Source organism: Anolis carolinensis, chromosome 2 (genome assembly GCF_035594765.1).
Source record: "Anolis carolinensis isolate JA03-04 chromosome 2, rAnoCar3.1.pri, whole genome shotgun sequence".
NCBI lineage: Eukaryota > Metazoa > Chordata > Lepidosauria > Squamata > Dactyloidae > Anolis > Anolis carolinensis.
The window spans coordinates 206,488,428-206,507,630 of record NC_085842.1 but is presented as its reverse complement, the minus strand read 5'-3'; the positions used below and the strand labels follow the sequence as shown (position 1 = coordinate 206,507,630).

General features: G+C 40.9%; 1 protein-coding gene across 2 annotated transcripts in view; it reads left to right on the top strand.

Moving 5' to 3' along the window:
* Positions 1 to 19,203, top strand: part of col2a1 (collagen type II alpha 1 chain) — a 101,227-nt gene that overhangs the window by 73,995 nt on the left and 8,029 nt on the right. For both annotated transcript variants that reach the window (XM_008121207.3, XM_062971583.1), the window contains 14 exons: positions 1,453 to 1,506; positions 3,049 to 3,102; positions 4,435 to 4,488; positions 4,605 to 4,712; positions 5,361 to 5,414; positions 7,101 to 7,154; positions 9,292 to 9,453; positions 9,564 to 9,671; positions 13,504 to 13,611; positions 14,270 to 14,323; positions 15,346 to 15,453; positions 16,485 to 16,538; positions 17,826 to 17,933; positions 18,662 to 18,715. In XM_008121207.3, coding sequence (XP_008119414.1) covers positions 1,453 to 1,506; positions 3,049 to 3,102; positions 4,435 to 4,488; positions 4,605 to 4,712; positions 5,361 to 5,414; positions 7,101 to 7,154; positions 9,292 to 9,453; positions 9,564 to 9,671; positions 13,504 to 13,611; positions 14,270 to 14,323; positions 15,346 to 15,453; positions 16,485 to 16,538; positions 17,826 to 17,933; positions 18,662 to 18,715 — 1,134 coding nt within the window. The remainder of the gene's footprint in view (positions 1 to 1,452; positions 1,507 to 3,048; positions 3,103 to 4,434; positions 4,489 to 4,604; positions 4,713 to 5,360; positions 5,415 to 7,100; positions 7,155 to 9,291; positions 9,454 to 9,563; positions 9,672 to 13,503; positions 13,612 to 14,269; positions 14,324 to 15,345; positions 15,454 to 16,484; positions 16,539 to 17,825; positions 17,934 to 18,661; positions 18,716 to 19,203) is intronic.

Genomic DNA, 19,203 nt, shown 5'->3' with positions numbered 1-19,203 from the left:
AACGAGTCTGAACTAAAACATCTTAGCTCGATAATGTTCCAAAACTATTAAGACAGAGAAACTTACATTCAGGTCCTGAAAAGAAATGTTTGCTCTCGGCTTGCATTTCTTCCATTACATGGAAAGAGGCTTCACAGTTTGTTCCAGGTATGAAGTAACAGCTATATCGCATGATTTCTGGCCCCTTCTACACTGCCATATAAAAATCCAGATTATCTGCTTTGAACTGGAGTATTTGGCAGTATAGACTCACATAATCCAGTTCAAATCTAGATATAATCTAGATTATATCACAGTGTAGATCCAGCCTCAAAGGAGGTTTCCCATTTCATCTTAGAGTGTCACTAGCCTAGGTAGGTAAGATGTAATGATAATTATATTTTTATAAGCATGAGGGGCTGGATTCCTCTGAAGGCACAATCATATTCTTACTCACACATAGCTTGGCTGAATGTAAGAAATAATTGGTCTAATAAATCATAGTTTTCTGTTTTCTCCAAACAAAAGTAACTTGATTTTTAGTTGTAGAACAAACTGATATAGAATTATGGTTTGAATTTAAAGATCCTGGCTTTGTTTTGAAGCTGACAATTGTGAAATTTGTTTCTAAAAGGCATCAAATCCTTAAAAAAGAGTTATAGGTGGCAGCACATTGTTGGCTAGAAGTAGAATATTTTGTACAGATCAAAACTATCTGAATGTATCAGCCTATTTTGGTATATGTTTTGGAAAATAGACTTTTGAAGCAAAAAAAATCATATATTTTCTATACCTTTGAAATTTGTTCAAATGGATTTGGTACTTTTTGGAAACAAGCTCGCAATTTCCGTTTTCCATGAAAAGCTATGGTTGACTAGAGACTTTTGTGCTGTACTTAGGTGCTGCAAATGCTGGCAAATAGCTCATTTTTATCTTGGCCATTTTAGACAAAATATGATGGTCAGAACATGGTCAAAATGAACATAGATCCCTAGCATTTCGGAAGAATTGGCCATATATAGTGCTTTTTATGATTAACAATGTATTAAAAGTGTATGATACTATCTCATTGTGAACTTATGGCTAGAAAATGATATATGTCAGGGACTCTATGCCAGGGAACAGTTGTGTGCTATAAGAGGGGCTTTGCAAAATGAACCCATTATGTGAGATGCAACCACTTTTTTGTACCTGTTGAGCCACAGGCATTTCTCTGCGCAAATATATGTGCAGTGACAACATTATAAGAGAAGGTATATGGGTGGATTACAGCCTCGTTTGCATCAGGTAGACATGGTGGAGTTTCAGAAGTATATCTGAGCCCTAGTGATGGAAGACAGGAAGAATCCAGCAAGGAATATTAGCTGGGTATTGTTTAGTTAATTTAAAGATAGAAAACATTTTTGCCTAAATATGACAAGTTTTGGAAAGAAGATTTTATTTGATCACATTACATGTTTTCCTTTTTTCCAGGGTTTGACTGGTCCCATTGGTCCCCCTGGCCCAGCTGGTGGCAACGGAGAGAAGGTAAGAGTGCCTGTTTTTCAGCACTTACTAGTTTACAATATCCAGTAGGCAGAGGCCTTGAAGTAAAATGAAAGTCCTGTGACTATTTTATTCCAGTAGCCGTTCACTAGCATCCTATTGGTGACATACACGAGCATGAGTCCATGTTATGTCTCTGCATGTATTTTGGTTATTGGAAGGTTGAGATTGTGTTCCACACCGCATAACATCTCAAGCCTCTCAGGACTCACAATTTATAGCATGATACATCCTCTAAACTTCCTTTCTGTGTCTGACAAAGAGCATAGGATATCACAGGAAGATCTGAATATAGTGCCTATGCATTATTTGCCAGGACCCATGTGAATTTTGGAACAAAATGCCATCAGGTTCTGCCTGGCACAGACATATGCTTCCCTAGCCCACCTATCTGTTCCCCATCATCCACAGAATAGTTACTCAGGGGAGCAATGAGTCTTGGGGTGCTGTATGTGGGAAGCCTGTGAAACTCTTACACTACATTAGGCAAACTAGTGTGTTGGCCACTAAATCATATTCCAGCATGGACTTATCTCTTAACTGGTCTCACAGTGACTTCTTTTCCCTAGTGGGGCTTGAGAATTGTAATATTGTAATTGAGGGTGGGGGTGGGGCAACTTTGTAGCAGATTTCTCAACCCCATCATCAAACTACAGTGAGCAGAACTCTTTAGAACCATTCTCTAATTAAAAGCCATGACTGTGTAAACTGGAATAAGGTCCATATACATTTATAGTGCATTAGGTATGCCTAATGCCATAGGTGTGCACTAGTGAAAAAGAGCTAGGAGGATTTTGCAGACACTGGAGACAGTGCAATTATAGAACTGCAAAGGATGGATATAGAAGAGTTGTGCTGTGTCTGAGTTAGATTCAAAGAAGTGATTGAAAGATAATGAAGAAGAAGCAATTTGATGACCTTAGATCTGCACCGAAGGTCCTGACATATTGAATTTGTCCCACTTACTGAATTTCTGTATATCTAGTACCTTCTTCATTGGCACAGAAAAGAGCTAATAATATTAAGAATTCTCATTAGGAGATCTGAAGATGAGAATTGTTTAACAGGATGAATTCTGTAGCCTTGTATCCAAGGTTTTGTGTGACCCTGCTGCTCACATCTATGTATTTTATATCCTTATATCACCATAAAATCTCCATGTAGAATACGGGTTTTGTTCTGGTTTTCATAGCCCAGAGTTTCAACTATTTCTTGGGTCTCAGAATATTTCAGAGAGCAGGAACTGTGGTGGTGGTGTTTACTTATGCGATGCACTTAAATGTTTTAAATGCTTTATGGAAGAGGATAATGATAATTATTCAGTTTCATTTTCTTTGTAATGCTAATGGGGCTCAGAAACCATAATTCAGCTTGCAGCCAATCCTCTCTATTCTCCTGAAGTACCTCCTCTAGCAGTAACAAAGAATATCCTCAGTAAAGACAAGACTCTGCTCCTTTGATTTACCTCTGAATTATAATATAATAATTTACCTGCTTCTCATTTTCTTTTTCCTATCATTTCAGGGTGAAGCTGGTCCTCCTGGCCCATCTGGTGCAGCCGGTGCTCGTGGGGCCCCTGTAAGTTTGAATTATTCAGAAAATGGATATGGCCAGTAGATTAATGCCAGGGACTCAAGAAAGTCCTGGAATAACATAAAAGGAAAACATGTATTGGGCTTCCTTTCACAGCCAGAGAAAGTGTGTGCTGCCCTAGTTTAATGGAGGGAGGACTTTGTGAGAGAAGTACTTTGTTGTTGTTAACTGCTGTCAGGTCAGTTTTGACTTATAGTGATCCCATGAATGAGAGATGTCCAAGTCATACTATCTTCAACATTCCTTTTCAAGTCTTGCAGACTCAAGGCCAAAACCTCCTTGATTGAGTCTGTCTGTCTAGATTAGTGGTTCTCAACCTGTGGGTCTCCAGATGTTTTGACTGTCAACTCCCATAAATCCCAGCCAGTTTACCAGCTGTTAGGATTTCTGGGACTTGAAGGCCAAAACATCTGGGGAATCACAGGTTGAAAACCACTGATCTAGAACATGGTCCCCCTCTTTTCCTTCTGCCTTCTACCTTTCCAAGCATTTCTAGTGAATCATGATATGTCTGAAATATGACAATTTCAGTTTAATCATCTTGGCTTCTAGGAAAGGTTCAGCCTTAATTTGCTCTGAGACCCATTCATTTGTCTTTTTAGTGTGCAAAGTATTCATATAATTCTACTCCAGCACCATATTTCAAATGAGTTGATTAGCATGTGGCAAAAGCCAGAAGAGCTAGGTGGCTTAGCTGTACTAGTGCCCCTTCATTGATCTGTGACCTTCCATTATTATTGACTTGCAGTTCTCATCACTGAAAGGCTAGCTTTCAATGCTAAATGCAAGAGAAAAAGAGCCTGACTACATAACCCAACAAAGTCAAAATGTCAAAGGGCAGTTAACACCGACTGATGACCTGCAAGGCCAAATCAGGAATCCTTTATCTTTCTTTCAGTTTTGCTTTTGAATTTTACTCAGGTTGTAGAAAGAATAAATCATCTCATACATCTTTTTGAAACATAAAAGGGCCTCTTGCAGTCTTGGGTATCTTGGAGCATACCTAGTCAATGACATTACTATCTTTCAAGAAGTGCAGAAGACTCAGTCTCTGGAGAGAAGCTCTATTTGCAGGGTCCTTAGACATTGACTTTGCTCTGACTGAGCAGAAAGATTTCTGTCATGCTGCATGATCCTAATTGTATTGCTGATAATTGCCTGTGAGAGAGTCCCAGAGTTTGGTTCCCAGAAAACAGAACTGATCCTGAAGACTACAGAAGCTGGCCATCCTTGAAAAAGGCCATCCAGAAGATCAGAGTGGTGAGATCTCTTTCGTTCTTTGGATGTTTCCATTATTGACCATACTATTTGTTTTAGGGTGACCGTGGTGAACCTGGTGCTCCTGGTCCTGCTGGATTTGCTGGCCCCCCTGTAAGTACTGCCTGATACTTCTAAGGCACTTACTCCCCTTTTCCTTCTATGACATTTTGTCATAGTCATGGAGACCTGTCTCATGGTGGAGCCTTCTGTCTTCCTCTACATTGCAGGGTGCTGATGGCCAACCTGGTGCTAAAGGCGAGCAAGGTGAATCTGGACAGAAAGGAGATGCTGGATCTCCAGGCCCTCAAGGTCCATCTGGGGCTCCTGGCCCACAGGTCAGTATAGTGCATTCCTTGTCCTGGACTGTCTCTCAGTGACTAGCAAGAGACTAGGTTGGGTCTTTGAGATCCTGCCTTCTCTCTACGGTGCCACAGCCAGGGTATGTAATTTGGGAGGAGATTTACTGGAGGTGGTTGGGAGCGTAGCAGCAAGTTAGAATCTCAATTTGTACAAAAATGGGGTTTCCTCCATAGTTAATACTCTAGTTGAAGAAGCTGAGCTTGTGATGGAGAAACAAAATACCAAAGAACTTCATGGGTTTAGCTTAGCCAACTTTATTTCATGATCTGAGTCAGGGATTAGATCTCAGCTGTGGTACAAATGTTGCAAGATGAAGGATATAAATGAATTCTGCAGTAGTGTTGAGCACTCAACATGCTCTGCAATAACTCTACTTTCATTTATTCTCACAAAAATGCCCTGTAAGATGGCGACCCATTCCTTTAGGTACATCTTGCACACAAACACATTGGATCCATGAGGTCAGCATAGCAGTCAAGAATAACTATGGAAGCCAGAATGATCATTCAATTAGATGAGGCCTGTTTCTCTTAAATATGTACTCCAGAGCAAATTGACTAAAGTTAGTGAGAAGAATCATTTTAAACCTCGATCCAAACCTGTTTTTTGCTTTATCCCTGCAGGGTCCTAATGGTGTGACTGGTCCAAAAGGAGCTCGTGGTGCACAGGGACCCCCAGTAAGTAGGGTTTTTTTCATCTCCTTCTGAATAACTTGCTTTATATTTTAATTTATTATTTTGCAATATGGTTCCATAATTTTGGGTATCCTCCTTTCTGTTTTTCTTACATGCATTTCTGGTATTAGCAGAAATGAACTTTCTATCCTTGTTAATAATTATGTGGTTCAGTAGAGTTTTAAAAAGAACTGTGTATTAGTGAGGCCTTGAACTACCAGCTGTGAGGGTCACATGTTTCAGCACCTTGGAGAGTGCTTAGGCGTTTCTCCATTTAGCTCTGGAGCTAATATCTGAAGACAGGTATTTCTACCTTCCCATTAAATAGCATTAAAGCTATTCTGTGGTGTTGATATATTTTCTTCCATTTTGGTCTCTCGGGATTATGTCTCTCAAGTTGTGTTTTGTGAAGGACAAATCGGGGGGGATTGTTATATTTGCTGCAGTTTCATACATTTCCTTTTTAGCTCCCCAAATATGCTTTTTGAATGTTGCTCTACCCAACCATTTCACCTCAGTTTAATAGTTAAAGGAGGAGTGGGTGCATTTCTTTGAGAGCATCTGTACAGGTTAGGCCTTGTATGGCTGTGCGACTGAGAAAGCGGACACATTTTTTAAAAGTAATAGGATCACAGGGTAGCAAGGGTCAAAATCCTGTTCCTGTAATAGAGATAGATTAATTTAAACTATCAATAAAAAAGTAATAGATGTCCAAGACCTCTGTCCTTAAAAAAATTCCACTCCTTGCTGTAGATACTCCAGTGATAGAACATAAGCTTCCCTATATAAGCTGACAGGCTCAGGTCCTAGTATCTTCATTTAAGGGTTTTTAGATGGGACAATTTGCAAATACCTCACCCCATACAGCTCTGTGACATTGCTAGCTACTCAAAATGGTGATCCACAGATTGGTGCTGGTCTGTGGCAAATTCACAGAGACCGTCTCTTGCACCTTTGAAAAAGAATAAAATCTATTCAGGTAAATCTGATTATTCATTTGTATCTTTAGAATTTTCATAATTGCATTTTACATCTTCATGACAACCTACACATTCGTTTCAAGAGCAACCACATAAATGAAATGCATCTTTTTTAACTGGCATTTTTTCCAGCAAAAATTGTACCACCTTTTATGGATGGTTTCCCTGCAGCATAGTCTGCTACTCATCCATCAGCTTGACAGCTGCTCAGCTATCAGCTTTGCTTGATACTTTTAGCAAACCTGGTTGCCCTGTCTGTTGCTGTCAACCACAAATTAAGATGAACAATGCTCTGTATAGTGGTGGGATGATTGATTCGGAATAGAGCTTTAAAAACATGCAATCAGTATTTAGCAACCAATTGATGAAGAATTCCCCCTGCCTATCAGTGCTGGAAGCCATAAAGATGTATGGTTTGTGTAATCTTTTGCTGAGTTTTGCTGGGCATTTAGTTGGAGCAAGTTAAAAAACAGCAAATGATTCTTTTAGTCAGTCTGCCCTGTATTTGATCTCTAGACACCAATCAAGTTTTCCTTAATACTTTAAAAACTCTGTGAAGTTCCAACAGGAGCACTGAAGTAGTCTGAAAATCAAGGGAGTTTTTATATCACTTCTCTTCCTACCCACTCTGTGAGGTCTCAAATGTTTACTATATAGCAGCCTCTCAGATTTTTCGTTCACAATGTATTTTTTTTCCTTTTTTTCCTAGGGTGCCACTGGATTCCCTGGTGCAGCAGGACGAGTGGGACCACCAGGTCCCAATGTAAGTTCAATTGGTTATGGATTTTAATGGATTATGCAGCCTAGAAAGGTTGTTAGGCCATTTATCAGTTTTGTCTTATTAGACAAAAGTTAGTTAAAGGCTTGAAGCATATAGTTAAGTGTATTAGTGTATAAAACAAAAAAAGGAATGAGTGCCCTCTTTGTGGATTCAGATTGTATACCCATTTTGAGAGATAAAAAATTGGTAATTGTATCAGGATGAATCATTTTTACAACAATCAAGGCAATAAGGGGAAGGGACAGAGAACTCCCATGTCAAGTTTCTCCATCAGGTACCTCCAAATGAACTATAACTTCCATCAACTTAAGCTAGCATTAATATAAATGAAGGCTATCATAGTGTCTAATACACTCAGAGGGAACAGATTGTGAAAGACTGACCTAAATCCATAGACATCAAAATTGGGTGCTTGATACCATCCAAAGCCAGAAGGATCTAGTGGTGAAAGAAGATGAGAAAATGAGGCTGAAATTCTTTTTCTGCTTATGGGGAGTGTTTGAACAACCTTGTACTTAGGTCACAGGAAAAATACAGATTATATTGATTCATTTATTTGGGACTATATATCCTGATCATTAGACCTAGAGGTATATTTGAGGTTATGAAGATATAAAAGCTGTACCCAGTTTAAAACTACCATGAGTGTTTTAAAGCAATGCAGTAATCAGTCAGCCAAGACAGGATCAAAAGGAGTAGCAGCAATTAATACAAGACTGGTTTATTCAGAAAAGGTGATGAAACAAGGCAGGTGAGAAAGCCTAGAAGGCCTTAAACATGAAGTGCAAAAATCAGAGCACATACTTGAGGTCCCCCAACTAATTTCAGAAAGCAGAGAGAATTCAAGTAGTTTCTCCTCCCTGATCATAAAGTGTTATATGTGGAAAGAGTTGCTCCCTCACCTACCCTGACCTTTAAAATACCTGAAGACATTATGTTCATCAAGAACACTAATCAGCAGAGCTTCTGCTAGGCTTTTTCCTCTATTCATCATCTCTATATACAAATGCCAGAGAAAGTGTAGAGAGATGTGTTTTTGGGATAAAAGCAGGATATAACATTACCACCCCAAAAGAGATGAACAGTTGAAAGCATTTTAGCCTCATCTTCACTAGAAATTTTAAAAGTGGTGAATTAAGCACATTGCAGATTGGTTTGATACCTTTGATGGTCCAGGTACAATATGGAGGTAGTTAACTCAGTCTGACCCCCTATAGCATTGGTTGCAGTAAATAGATATTGGTGTACATGTGTCCATCCCAATTGAGAATTATCAGACTGTAAATCATTGGAATGCTATTTGATGAATGGACAGCTGGATTTGAGAGAATCTGAGAACTTGAGAATTTACAAGAGGCATTTAACATCTTCTTTCTCACCCTTCAGTATGGAGGCTAGTAAAGGGGGCAGATAATTCAATTGGGTCTAATAATTTTTGCTTTTTTGTTACCATGGGACCTGGGGGAGATTTTGACTGCAGCAGTTCTGGATCCCCATCTGGGTTGTAGCCTTTGGTGATCAGATGCAAAAGAAAAAAAGAAAAAGAAAGAAAGACCAGGGATTTTGCATCTTGTGCATTTATGAGGCCACACTAGCTATAATTCTAATTTTTGGCACAGTTGTGCAGGAATTCGGACCACCTTTGCATCTGGCCACCATAAGGTCCTTAGGAGAGAACATCAAGACTTTTTTGCCCGGTTAATTCTCAGTCTCTCCATTGATGACCCAAGGCATTGGATTTAATAGCATTTGCAATCTGTAATTCCTCTTAAAAATAGAAACTTTAGGCCCCAACATTATAGCCTCTGGGAGGTTTTGAACCTTTAGGAAATATCAAGTAGGTTTAATTTTTTAAAGCTCACACAAATTCACATTGTAACTGAATTACTATCATGCCACGTAAACCTACCCAGTTATTTTCTGCACTTGATGTGTGGTTATGTTACTTGATGTGTGGTCAGCTGATGGAATTAACATACTATTTCTGTCTGGTGGATCAGTCTTTGGGCATCCTTTGGGGTCTTTGTATTTCCCAAGTTAGAATGCATTCTTTTCTTCAGACCAAAGTGAGCTCATCTCATGTTTTGTCCTCTACCTGCTCCATACCTTTTCCATCCAGGGTAATCCTGGAGCTGCTGGCCCACCAGGTGCTGCTGGGAAAGATGGCCCCAAAGGTGCTCGTGGTGATGCAGGCCCAACTGGTCGTGCTGGTGACCCTGGTTTGCAAGGCCCTGCTGGTGCCCCAGGCGAGAAGGGAGACTCTGGCGAAGATGGCCCTCCTGTGAGTACTCACCTGGTCTTTTGTGTTTTGATTTTTGCAAACATAGATTGCTATTTTTTATTTTTATTTTTGTAAATGAACTCTTATCTCTGCCTTTTCTTCCCATACAGGGTGCTGATGGCCCACCTGGACCTCAAGGTTTGGCTGGTCAAAGAGGCATTGTAGGTCTCCCTGGACAGCGTGGTGAGAGAGGCTTCCCTGGACTGCCTGGTCCTTCTGTAAGTGATTTATAGTGTTAAAGTCAGGGGGAATTTCATTTCCCACTACTGTACATAAACTAGTTCCCTTTTCAGGTTTTTAAGCTTAATTGATGGATAAATTTATTACAATGTTTATATCCAGCCCTTTGTTTGACCATCTCAAGGTGGTGCTTTACATTGAAATCAGTTTAAAACAATACATAATTACAAAGGTATAACATGATTAAAATATATGAAATAGTTTCTCAGTTTAAAAACACATTTAAACTGGGTAAAACGATCTTGAATAATATACCAACACACCATGTGCAGCCTAGATAAAATCATTTTGACCTGAAGGCTTTAACTAAAAGCCACATTTTTAATTTGGTACCATAATAAGTCGAGTGTTAATAATGCCAATCAGGGTAATGTCAATCAGGCTTCCAGGTAGATAGAATTTTGCATCTGGAGTACCAGCATCGAAAAGGCTTTCTCTGAAATTTCTCACTTTGTAGGATGCTTGACATGTTTGATTTATTTTTCTTACATTTGTGCTTAAAGCATCAAGAAAGTGTGTTTCCATTATATAAAAATGTAGGGCTAACTGTGTTTACCATGAAACAAAATCCAAAATTACACCGGTGATGCCTTTATTAGTCAAATCAAAACATGTTTTTAAAAACCCCAGCATTATACTAGCTTTTGAAGCTCACTGGCTTCTTCCTCAGGCAAAGATGGTAATGGAAAAAGTCATGTAGGAGATATGGTATCAGATTCACTTATCTGCAGGGCTGCATCTTGTCTGTGATGTTAAGATGAGAGTGTTAATGCAGGTTGCAAGCATAAGTGCTACCTCCCTCTATCCCCCAAAAGAGAAGCAACAGGAATAAAAGCCACAAAATCTGAGTTCTCATTTGCAGGAATGAATAATTTTCCCTTGAGATTCATTCTAGCTGCTTCCAGTATAAAGCCTAAAATCCTTTTTGTGATCAAGGGCCAGTGGTTTTTCCCGTATGATCCAACGTGATCTACCCTGGCCAGTATCCCTAATCTACAAGGCTACAAAGGTGGTCAAACCTATGTCTGCCACATTCCACATAGTAGGACTTGTTCTGAGGCTGCAGTCCTAATAAGACAAAACGTCAATAGAAGAAGATTGGAAGAGGTAGGGAAAATCTGGTTTTCATCAGATGAATACCATAAAGGAGAGGCAAGATTCTTCTCTTTGCTTTTTGAGATTTGCAGACATATCATCCCCTGCACAAAACAGGTGCTGCTGTTTTAAAAGAAGGATTAATCTATAAATGGCCAGTGTCTGATCTGTCCTGTTGACAAATTGGGAAAATGAGAAAAATACCCAAGACATACATCTGAAGTGGACGAAGTCCCTTGCTTCTATTGTCAATCTCTTTCACTGAAAAGAATATCCTGCCGACTACGCCAATTTGTCATAAAGACTTTTACAACAAAAGTTAAAACATCCTGCTCAGACTGAACAGAATATCCCACTTCTAACACCAAAAATGTTATGAATAACTTTTCAATAACTTTAAAGCAGAGGTTCTTTTTATTGCAGTTTCAGTCTGAGAGGTATAGCAGAACAAAGAACAACATTTAGACATACAAACATACAGATTCTATGCAACTACATTGGATTCACAAACAACCTACAGTTACATTGGCTAAGAAACAAACAAAGGGGGGGGGGTACATTTTCATTCTTCATTCACACACAACATGCATCCATCTTCATGCACACAAATATTACCATATTCTTTCTCCCTTCTTGGAGAAGTACCTGCTTAGGCCAGACCCAGCTTCCACTGCTGCCTGCCAAGAGACATAGTTGCAAAATGCCAAAACGCCAAAACTTCAAAAAGACCATGACTTCAAAACGCACTCTTTTCTCTTCCCATGAGAAAAGGAGGCCCCAAACAGTGAACAGAATCCTGCTTTCCCAGAGCATATCTGCCACTCCCAAGTACACCATCTCCACTGAGCATGGCGGGTGAACAGCGTCGCTGTCTGTCACACCTTCTGGACTGTCATAAGGTCACTTATATAGCAATATTTTGCTGATGATGTTGTCCCAAAGTTGTAAATGAGTGATAGACGTCTTCCATCCTGGAATATCCTCAGTTTCCTGGACCAGATGTTGATTCCTCTTGATTGGTGTTAGCAAAACACAAGTAGCTCTGCCCCAAAAGTTCATCAAGTTAGCAAATGTTGACAGATGTTAACAGATGTAAACATTTCTCTTATCAGTCGCAGTTCTTATCACAGTTTGCCGGGCAGGTCAACTATTTCAGGTCTCATTAGCAGGTTTTAATTACAATTCCTGTGCAGGTAGTTAATGGTTTGCAGCATTAGTCTTCATACTGGTGTCTTCAAATGTACTAACTCATTCATTCCTCTCATTCATACCACATATCATATATGCATATTTTGGTCACACTATCTGTCAGGACCCAGATCATTTGATACTATATCATCAAAGAGACGGTGGAAATGCCTGACCCAGAAGGGATAAAAAAATAAGGACTGACAATTTGATGAAATGTAAAAGAGTGCCAGCATGTGGTATAGTGATTTGAGCATTGACTATGACTTCTGAGATAAGGCTTTGAGCTTCCACTCAGCTATGTAAACTCACTAGATAACCTTGGGTAAAAGTGTGAAAGCTAGAAGGCTTCCCTCAGGTGCTGGCTCTGGCTGGCAGGTGTGAAGTCTGGTGAGCAGGCTTCTCACATGCCTGCAAAGGAGAGCTGCAGTTCCTCGGGAGACCCCATAGGCTTTGTTTTCCTGCATGCACCAGCAGGGGAGTCCTTTGGGTCTCCCTTGGCTGCCAGGAGTGGGAGGCCCCTTAGGTCTCCAAATTTTCACCACAAAATAGCCACGCCCCCTTTTTCGAAAAGGGGGAGTGCAACTATTATGTGGTGAAATATGGTACTTTGTATAAAAATGTACAGACATGCTTTCTTCAATTGAAAAACTACTTGAAAACTGAATAATCTTGAAAAAATGTCTACAGTAGACTCTCCATTAACCAGAACTTGAGCAACCAGAACTCTCAAGCAACTGTAAAAAAAATTAACTAAAATTGCATATTGCATTCACAAATAGGTTTTTATAGTACAGTAAAACTGTATTATATTAAGTTTGTTCTTTGTCAATTGGCCTTTAATTACTATATAGCAATATTTATATCAAGACAATACAAGGTTTATGGCATGGTGCAATATGGGGTATAGTATTTGGAGCCCTGATGGCGAAGTGTGTTAAAGCACTGAGCTGCTGAACTTGCAGACTGAAAGGTCCCAGGTTCAAACCCCGGGAGCGGCGGGAGCGGCCGCTGTTAGCTCCAGCTCCTGCCAACCGAGCAGTTTGAAAACATGCCAATGTGAGTAGATCAATAGGTACCGCTCCGGCAGGAAGGTAACGGCGCTCCATGCAGTCATGCCGGCCACATGACCTTGGAGGTGTCTACAGACAATGCCGGCTCTTCGGCTTAGAAATGGAGATGAGCACCAACCCCCAGAGTCAGACATGACTGGACTTAACGTCAGGGGAAAATCTTTACCTTTATTTGTTATACCTGTTGTTAATAGTAACTCTCAAGCAGCCAAAACTACCAATCCCCATACCGTAGTTAACTCAGAATTTATTGTATAAAAATATCTACATTTTGAAAAATAAGTATATGAACACAAAATGAATTTTTATATGAATGGACGAATGTGCTGTCAGATGTGGAATAGAATGGAGCAAGATTAACAGTGGGAAGATGCTAACCTGAATGAAATTGAATTTGACAGCTTTATCTTGCATCTAAGGCCCCCTTCTTACCTGAATTGTTCTTGTCCCCCAGGGTGAGCCTGGCAAACAAGGAGCTTCTGGTGGTCCTGGTGACAGAGGCCCCCCTGGCCCCGTTGGCCCCCCTGGTCTGACTGGTCCCTCTGGTGAACCTGGACGTGAGGTGAGCAATGCATCACCAGCCTGTTAGATGTGGGTCATGGAAAACAAAGTGGAGAAGGGGAAACTTCTATTGAATGTGAAGTCTATCTTTCATCTGCTGCCTAACTATCTATATCAGAAGTTCAAAAACAAATATATATATATATAATATATACAGTATAGTATTTCCCTTTTGGTGTCTCAGGATGGAACAAATCTAAATGAATGAGTTTACCACCTTGCAAAGAGCTTGCCATATTAGCCAATTGCAGTAAAATGACAAGAAGTTGTGTATCGCCTTATAATCTGAAAAGATGTATTGTTGTGTTGCTTTTGTGGATAAGCAATCCAGTTACTTAGGTGCATGGAATATGTTTGTATGCGTGCGCGCTCATACACACTGCTCATCTGGACCAGTTCTATCAAACCTGTTGCCAAAGTTTGAAAATAAAGATTTTCCTGCAAAATAAGATAAGAGTTTGGGATAAATAAATAAATATTTGGGGAAGGATAAAAAAGAATGCCAAGGTGTTTCATCAGGGGCAGCTGCTGGGGGGAGACTCTAAGCTGGGAATTTTTGGGGTCATTTTCCAAGCTGTTACTATGCTTTGTCCAAAAGATTGTTCAGCCACTTCTTTGGCTGCAAAGAAATAACTGCCTCCCATTCTTCTCATTATTAGGGCAATCCTGGTGCAGATGGTCCCCCTGGAAGAGATGGTTCTGCTGGAGTGAAAGTAAGTGTCAACTCTAAAGGGACATTAGCTGCTGTTGGGAGATGCCTAGTTCAAGGACTGTGCCATTCGCCTTACCCATTGCCCTCTTACCTGGCCAGTAACTTTCCAAACATTGATGTCTGCTCTTCACTGTCTTCTAAAAAGTAATCTTTGTATGGATATCACACAGCAATCTGGTTGGAATCTCATTGCAAAGACCATATGAGGAGGGCTGAATGCTTGTCCCTCTGCATTGCTTCCTCCCCCGTCCAGCTTCACAGGTCTTCATACCAACAGTTTTTCATGCATCCCTTGTACAATGCTTCCTAATTTTTTAAATGAAGCCGGAACTATGAGACAATAATCTGCAAAACAAACTGAGTGTTTACTATTCAATCAGGGCATACTACCATTTACTTACAATGTTTACATTGATTACAAAATGAAAATCCAAGGTGAGAGAGAGAGAGAGACAAAGAGACAGAGACAGAGACAGATGGGTTAAGTTTCCCTCCATCCTCTGACATTGTGTTGTCCATGTATAAGAGTAAAGTTTCTCCATACCTGTTGCCCAAAACTTTTTGAAAACCTTTTTCTTCAGCCTCCGTATTTTGCTTTTTCTTCTCATGCCATGAAACCAAACAACACAGTGGTTGTGTGAGATGTACAGTCTGTCCTCCACCTTTCCTGGGGTTAGCGACATAGGATCTCAGTGAAAGAGAAAAACCCCAAATAAAGAAGATTTATCTGGGAAGTTATAAGTCTTCTGCACTCAATGTCCACTGGAAGCTGAACACAGCATTGCACTGGATGACCTAGAGATTCCTACAGGGATGTGCCCTCTAGAAATCTCTAGGTCCTCCCGCTAGGGGGAGTTGACCATTGAGTCACACTAGAAGACTTAAAGATTCCTAAGGAAAATATTTTAAGTCAAAACTGCAGGTGTGGAGATTTCACTCTATTGGCTTATTGTCCCTCAGGTTTTTTTTTTTTTTTTTTTTTGCATACATGTGATGTGACCTTTCAACTTTGTCCCCCGACAGGGTGATCGTGGTGAGACTGGTCCTGCTGGTGGCCCTGGTGCTCCTGGCCCACCTGGCTCTCCAGGCCCTGTTGGACCAACTGGCAAACAAGGAGACAGAGGCGAATCAGTAAGTGTCCAATAACCCTGTGAAATGGCATTACCTGAAGTGTTCAGTGGTTTAGCTGTAGAAATCACACTCCTTATAACCTATAACATCTCAGCTTTCCCTTCATCTGTTTACAAGTATTGATCAAATATTTCAATATTTGCTGTGCCTGTAAATTTCATGTGCTTGTTTCTATTTCTGCAGTCCTTTTTAATGATATCACAAAAAAAGGAAGTTCTTGGTTCTAGAAAACTGTTCTAATTCCACAATTTCCCAGCAGTATGTCTTCGGACATTTGGTTTTTGCATGAGCAGCCACATCCTAGATCTCCTAGATCCATGCATATACATTTTTTCCCAGTTGCATGTTAAATAAATTTCTCATCTCTTGACTGGTTAATTACACGTATTGTCTGAGAAAAAAATCTGGATTTTCCCACTAAGTACACTAAATAGCATGTCAGAGAGATTTAGTTTAGTATTCTCCCTCTTTATTTCCATTAGATCTTGCTAAATTAGTGACTATGAGAATATATAGCTGGCTGCTGCCCCCTGCTTTCTCTGTTCTCCAGCTCTGTTTTGCAATATGTCTAGGGCAATGCTCTATCAACTCTCTTTGGGCGGGCTCTCTTTGTGGGTTTTTCTTTCCTTGCTCTGTTTCTCTCATACACCTTCTCCTCCTCTCCTCTCCTCTCCTCTCCTCTCCTCTCCTCTCCTCTCCTCTCCTCTCCTCCCCTCCCCTCCCTCCCTCCCTCCCTCCCTCCCTCTCTTGATTTCCTTCATACATCACTGGTCCTCTTCCTTTGTAATCTACATAGTGTCTGTGTGTGAAGAACGTCTTACCCTTTCCAATCTGGAGGATTTTCTGCTGCAGATATCCATTCATCCCTTACGTTGCTATGTGACTGGGTTTAGTCTTTGCAGGTGAAAATCCTGTGTAATGAAATGGATGTCTCCCAATTGTGTTGATCAGTTCTGAGGGTCAAAGCCTTTGAACTCATGCAAGGTGCAGAAGGCATGATGAGTCCATAACCTGCATTTCTGTTTCCCTAGGGTGCTCAAGGTCCATTGGGTCCAGCTGGCCCTGCAGGGGCACGTGGCATGCCTGTGAGTATTTCTCTTTTGCTTCACCTTATTTCTCCTGCACTCCTGTATATGTTATGGACAGTTGAGAGCCCTCGGTGGTGCAATGGGTTAAACCCTTGTGCTGGCAGGACTGCTGACTTGAAGGTTGGGTTGCTGACCTGAAGGTTGCCGGTTCGAATCCGAGGAGAGTGCAGAAGCGCTCCCTCTGTCAGCTCCAGCTCCCCATGCAGGGACATGAGAGAAGCCTCCCACAAGGATGGTAAAACATCCGGGCATCCCCTGGACAACGTCCCTGCATATGTCCAATTCTCTCACACCAGAAGTGACTTACAGTTCCTTAAGTCGCTCTTGACACACATTAAAAAAAACCTAAAATAGGAACCAAGAATGGAATCCTAAATTATAGTCTATGTCATGTTTACTTAGCTACATAGCAGTGACACTAATGAATTGTGAAGAGATAAAAATTTGAATGCGAATTTGGTGCATTCAATGCGATTTTCCTTCTTCTTGGCAGGGGGTTGGACTGGATGGTTCATGAGGTCTCTTCCAACTCTATGATTCTATGATTCTATAACAGGACACTGGCAAGAGTGCCTTGATGCCCCAGTGATCAGCATTCTCTAACTGGTGTTCTAAGGCACAATGGGATAGTGTGCATTGGTCCCATGTGCATCAGTTCTGATGCACATCGGTCATTTCGCCAACGCCCCTATGTAGTAGCATAATAGCAGCTCTTTACTAGATACAGACAATATGGATGTCAGGGAACTGCCCAATTCTACTTCTCACAGACATAAGTCCACTTACAAAGACTTAGGTTCCCAAGAGGATTTCATTGTTCTCCTACTCTGCAAATGCAGAAGCATCCTTCTAAATTCCATTCTTCGAGTGTGCTCTAGGACAGTTTGTTTGCTTCAGCCTTACTCACCCCATGGAATCTGGAATGCAGAATGAAAACTTTTGCATCTTTAGTGGTCAGTCTTTCTCCCAGTGGTGGCAAGACATCAGGGCAGATGTGTGATAGCAGCCTATTACTTGTCTGAACTTGTTTCAGGCACAGGATGTCTTTGTGGCATCAGACCATTTGTGACATCAGTGCATAGAGATGAAGGCCAATCAGAAGTGAGTATAATCTGGGCATTCCTGTCTGGTTATGCCAATAACTGTTTAGGCAGAGTTCAGATATGCAGGCATCACACGTTTGGACAAAAGCTCCAAAATATCATCTTGTTAGACTTTTTGTGCTGAACTTTGCACCTATGCCTGTTGCCCTGACTGCACCTTCTGCTCTCTTTCTCTTTTTAGGGTCCACAAGGTCCTCGTGGTGACAAGGGTGAAGCTGGCGAGGCAGGAGAGCGTGGTCTGAAGGGACACAGAGGATTCACTGGTCTTCAGGGTCTTCCTGGACCTCCTGTAAGTTTTGGTTCATCACATCCCAGGGCAGAATCTAGCCACAGACTTTCTAAGTTTGTTGTGGCCTGTAGGGAATTCCCAATTTTGTCCCTACCTGCAGTAGTAAGAATTTAAAACATGGATTCTTAATGCAGAAAATAACTATTTCCAAACTTGTGGAATGTTAACTTTTGGACTATAGCACCAGAATCTCCCAGCACTTGACTACACTGGATGGGGGATTCTGGATGTTGTTGTCCCAAAATGAAACTTTTCCAAGCTCTTTCTCTCTACTAAGACTTGTATATTCACACCTAGGAAGACTAGTGATATCAAACTGTTCTAGGAAAATCTGAGGACCTTTGGAAGCTTAATAGCAATTTCTCAACAAAAGTATGTCGGTGGGCAAGTTCCTCAGGGAGGCAATTTGTGCTTCGCTGCCTGACTTCCCCAGCGAGACTAGGCTGAAATGTGTTCTTCATGGTACTTGTCATCATAAGAATGATAGTGAGGCTCAACAGTGCTACCCAGTTGTCCCATATTAGTCTCTGCAATGTGCAAGGACCCCATGGCAGATGTACAAGAGATTCTTGGCCAACCAGCTCGTATTTTATTAACATACACATCCCAAGTGAAATATAGAAATCTATGTCTCTGAAGCTATTTTCTATAAACAAGAGGAACCTTTTGTAGAGATATACTTGAAAAGTTGGGATTACACCATGCACTCTTTCTTCTCTCTTCCTTAGGGTCCTTCTGGAGATCAAGGGGCAAGTGGTCCTTCTGGTCCCTCTGGCCCCAGGGTAAGTCCACTTTCTAGAAACCCCATTTCCTTACCTGAAGTACAGGGACAATTACATCATTACAGGTATTTGGATCTACTGCAGAATATCTGTGTTCACCAAACGTCCTGCAAAGTGGGGGTTTATTCTTTTCAGTTGATAAAATTTAGGATTGTTTGGCATAGAATTTTTGCTGCTGATAGGTTTGGGAATAAATACATACATTTGAAAGGAGAGAACCTAAGGAAAGACCAGAGCAGCTCTCCATATTTAACGAATGGTGGTGCAATGGGTTAAATCCTTGTGGCGGCTGAACTGCTGAACTAAAGGTTGGGTTGCTGACCTGAAGGTTGTTGGTTTGAATCTACGAGGTGGGGTGAGCTCTTGTCTGCCAGCTCTAGCTTGCAGGGACATGAGAGAAGCCTCCTAGCAGGATGGTAACACATCCGGGCATCCCCTGGGCAACATCTCTGTAGATGGCCAATTCTCTCACACCAGAAGTGACTTGC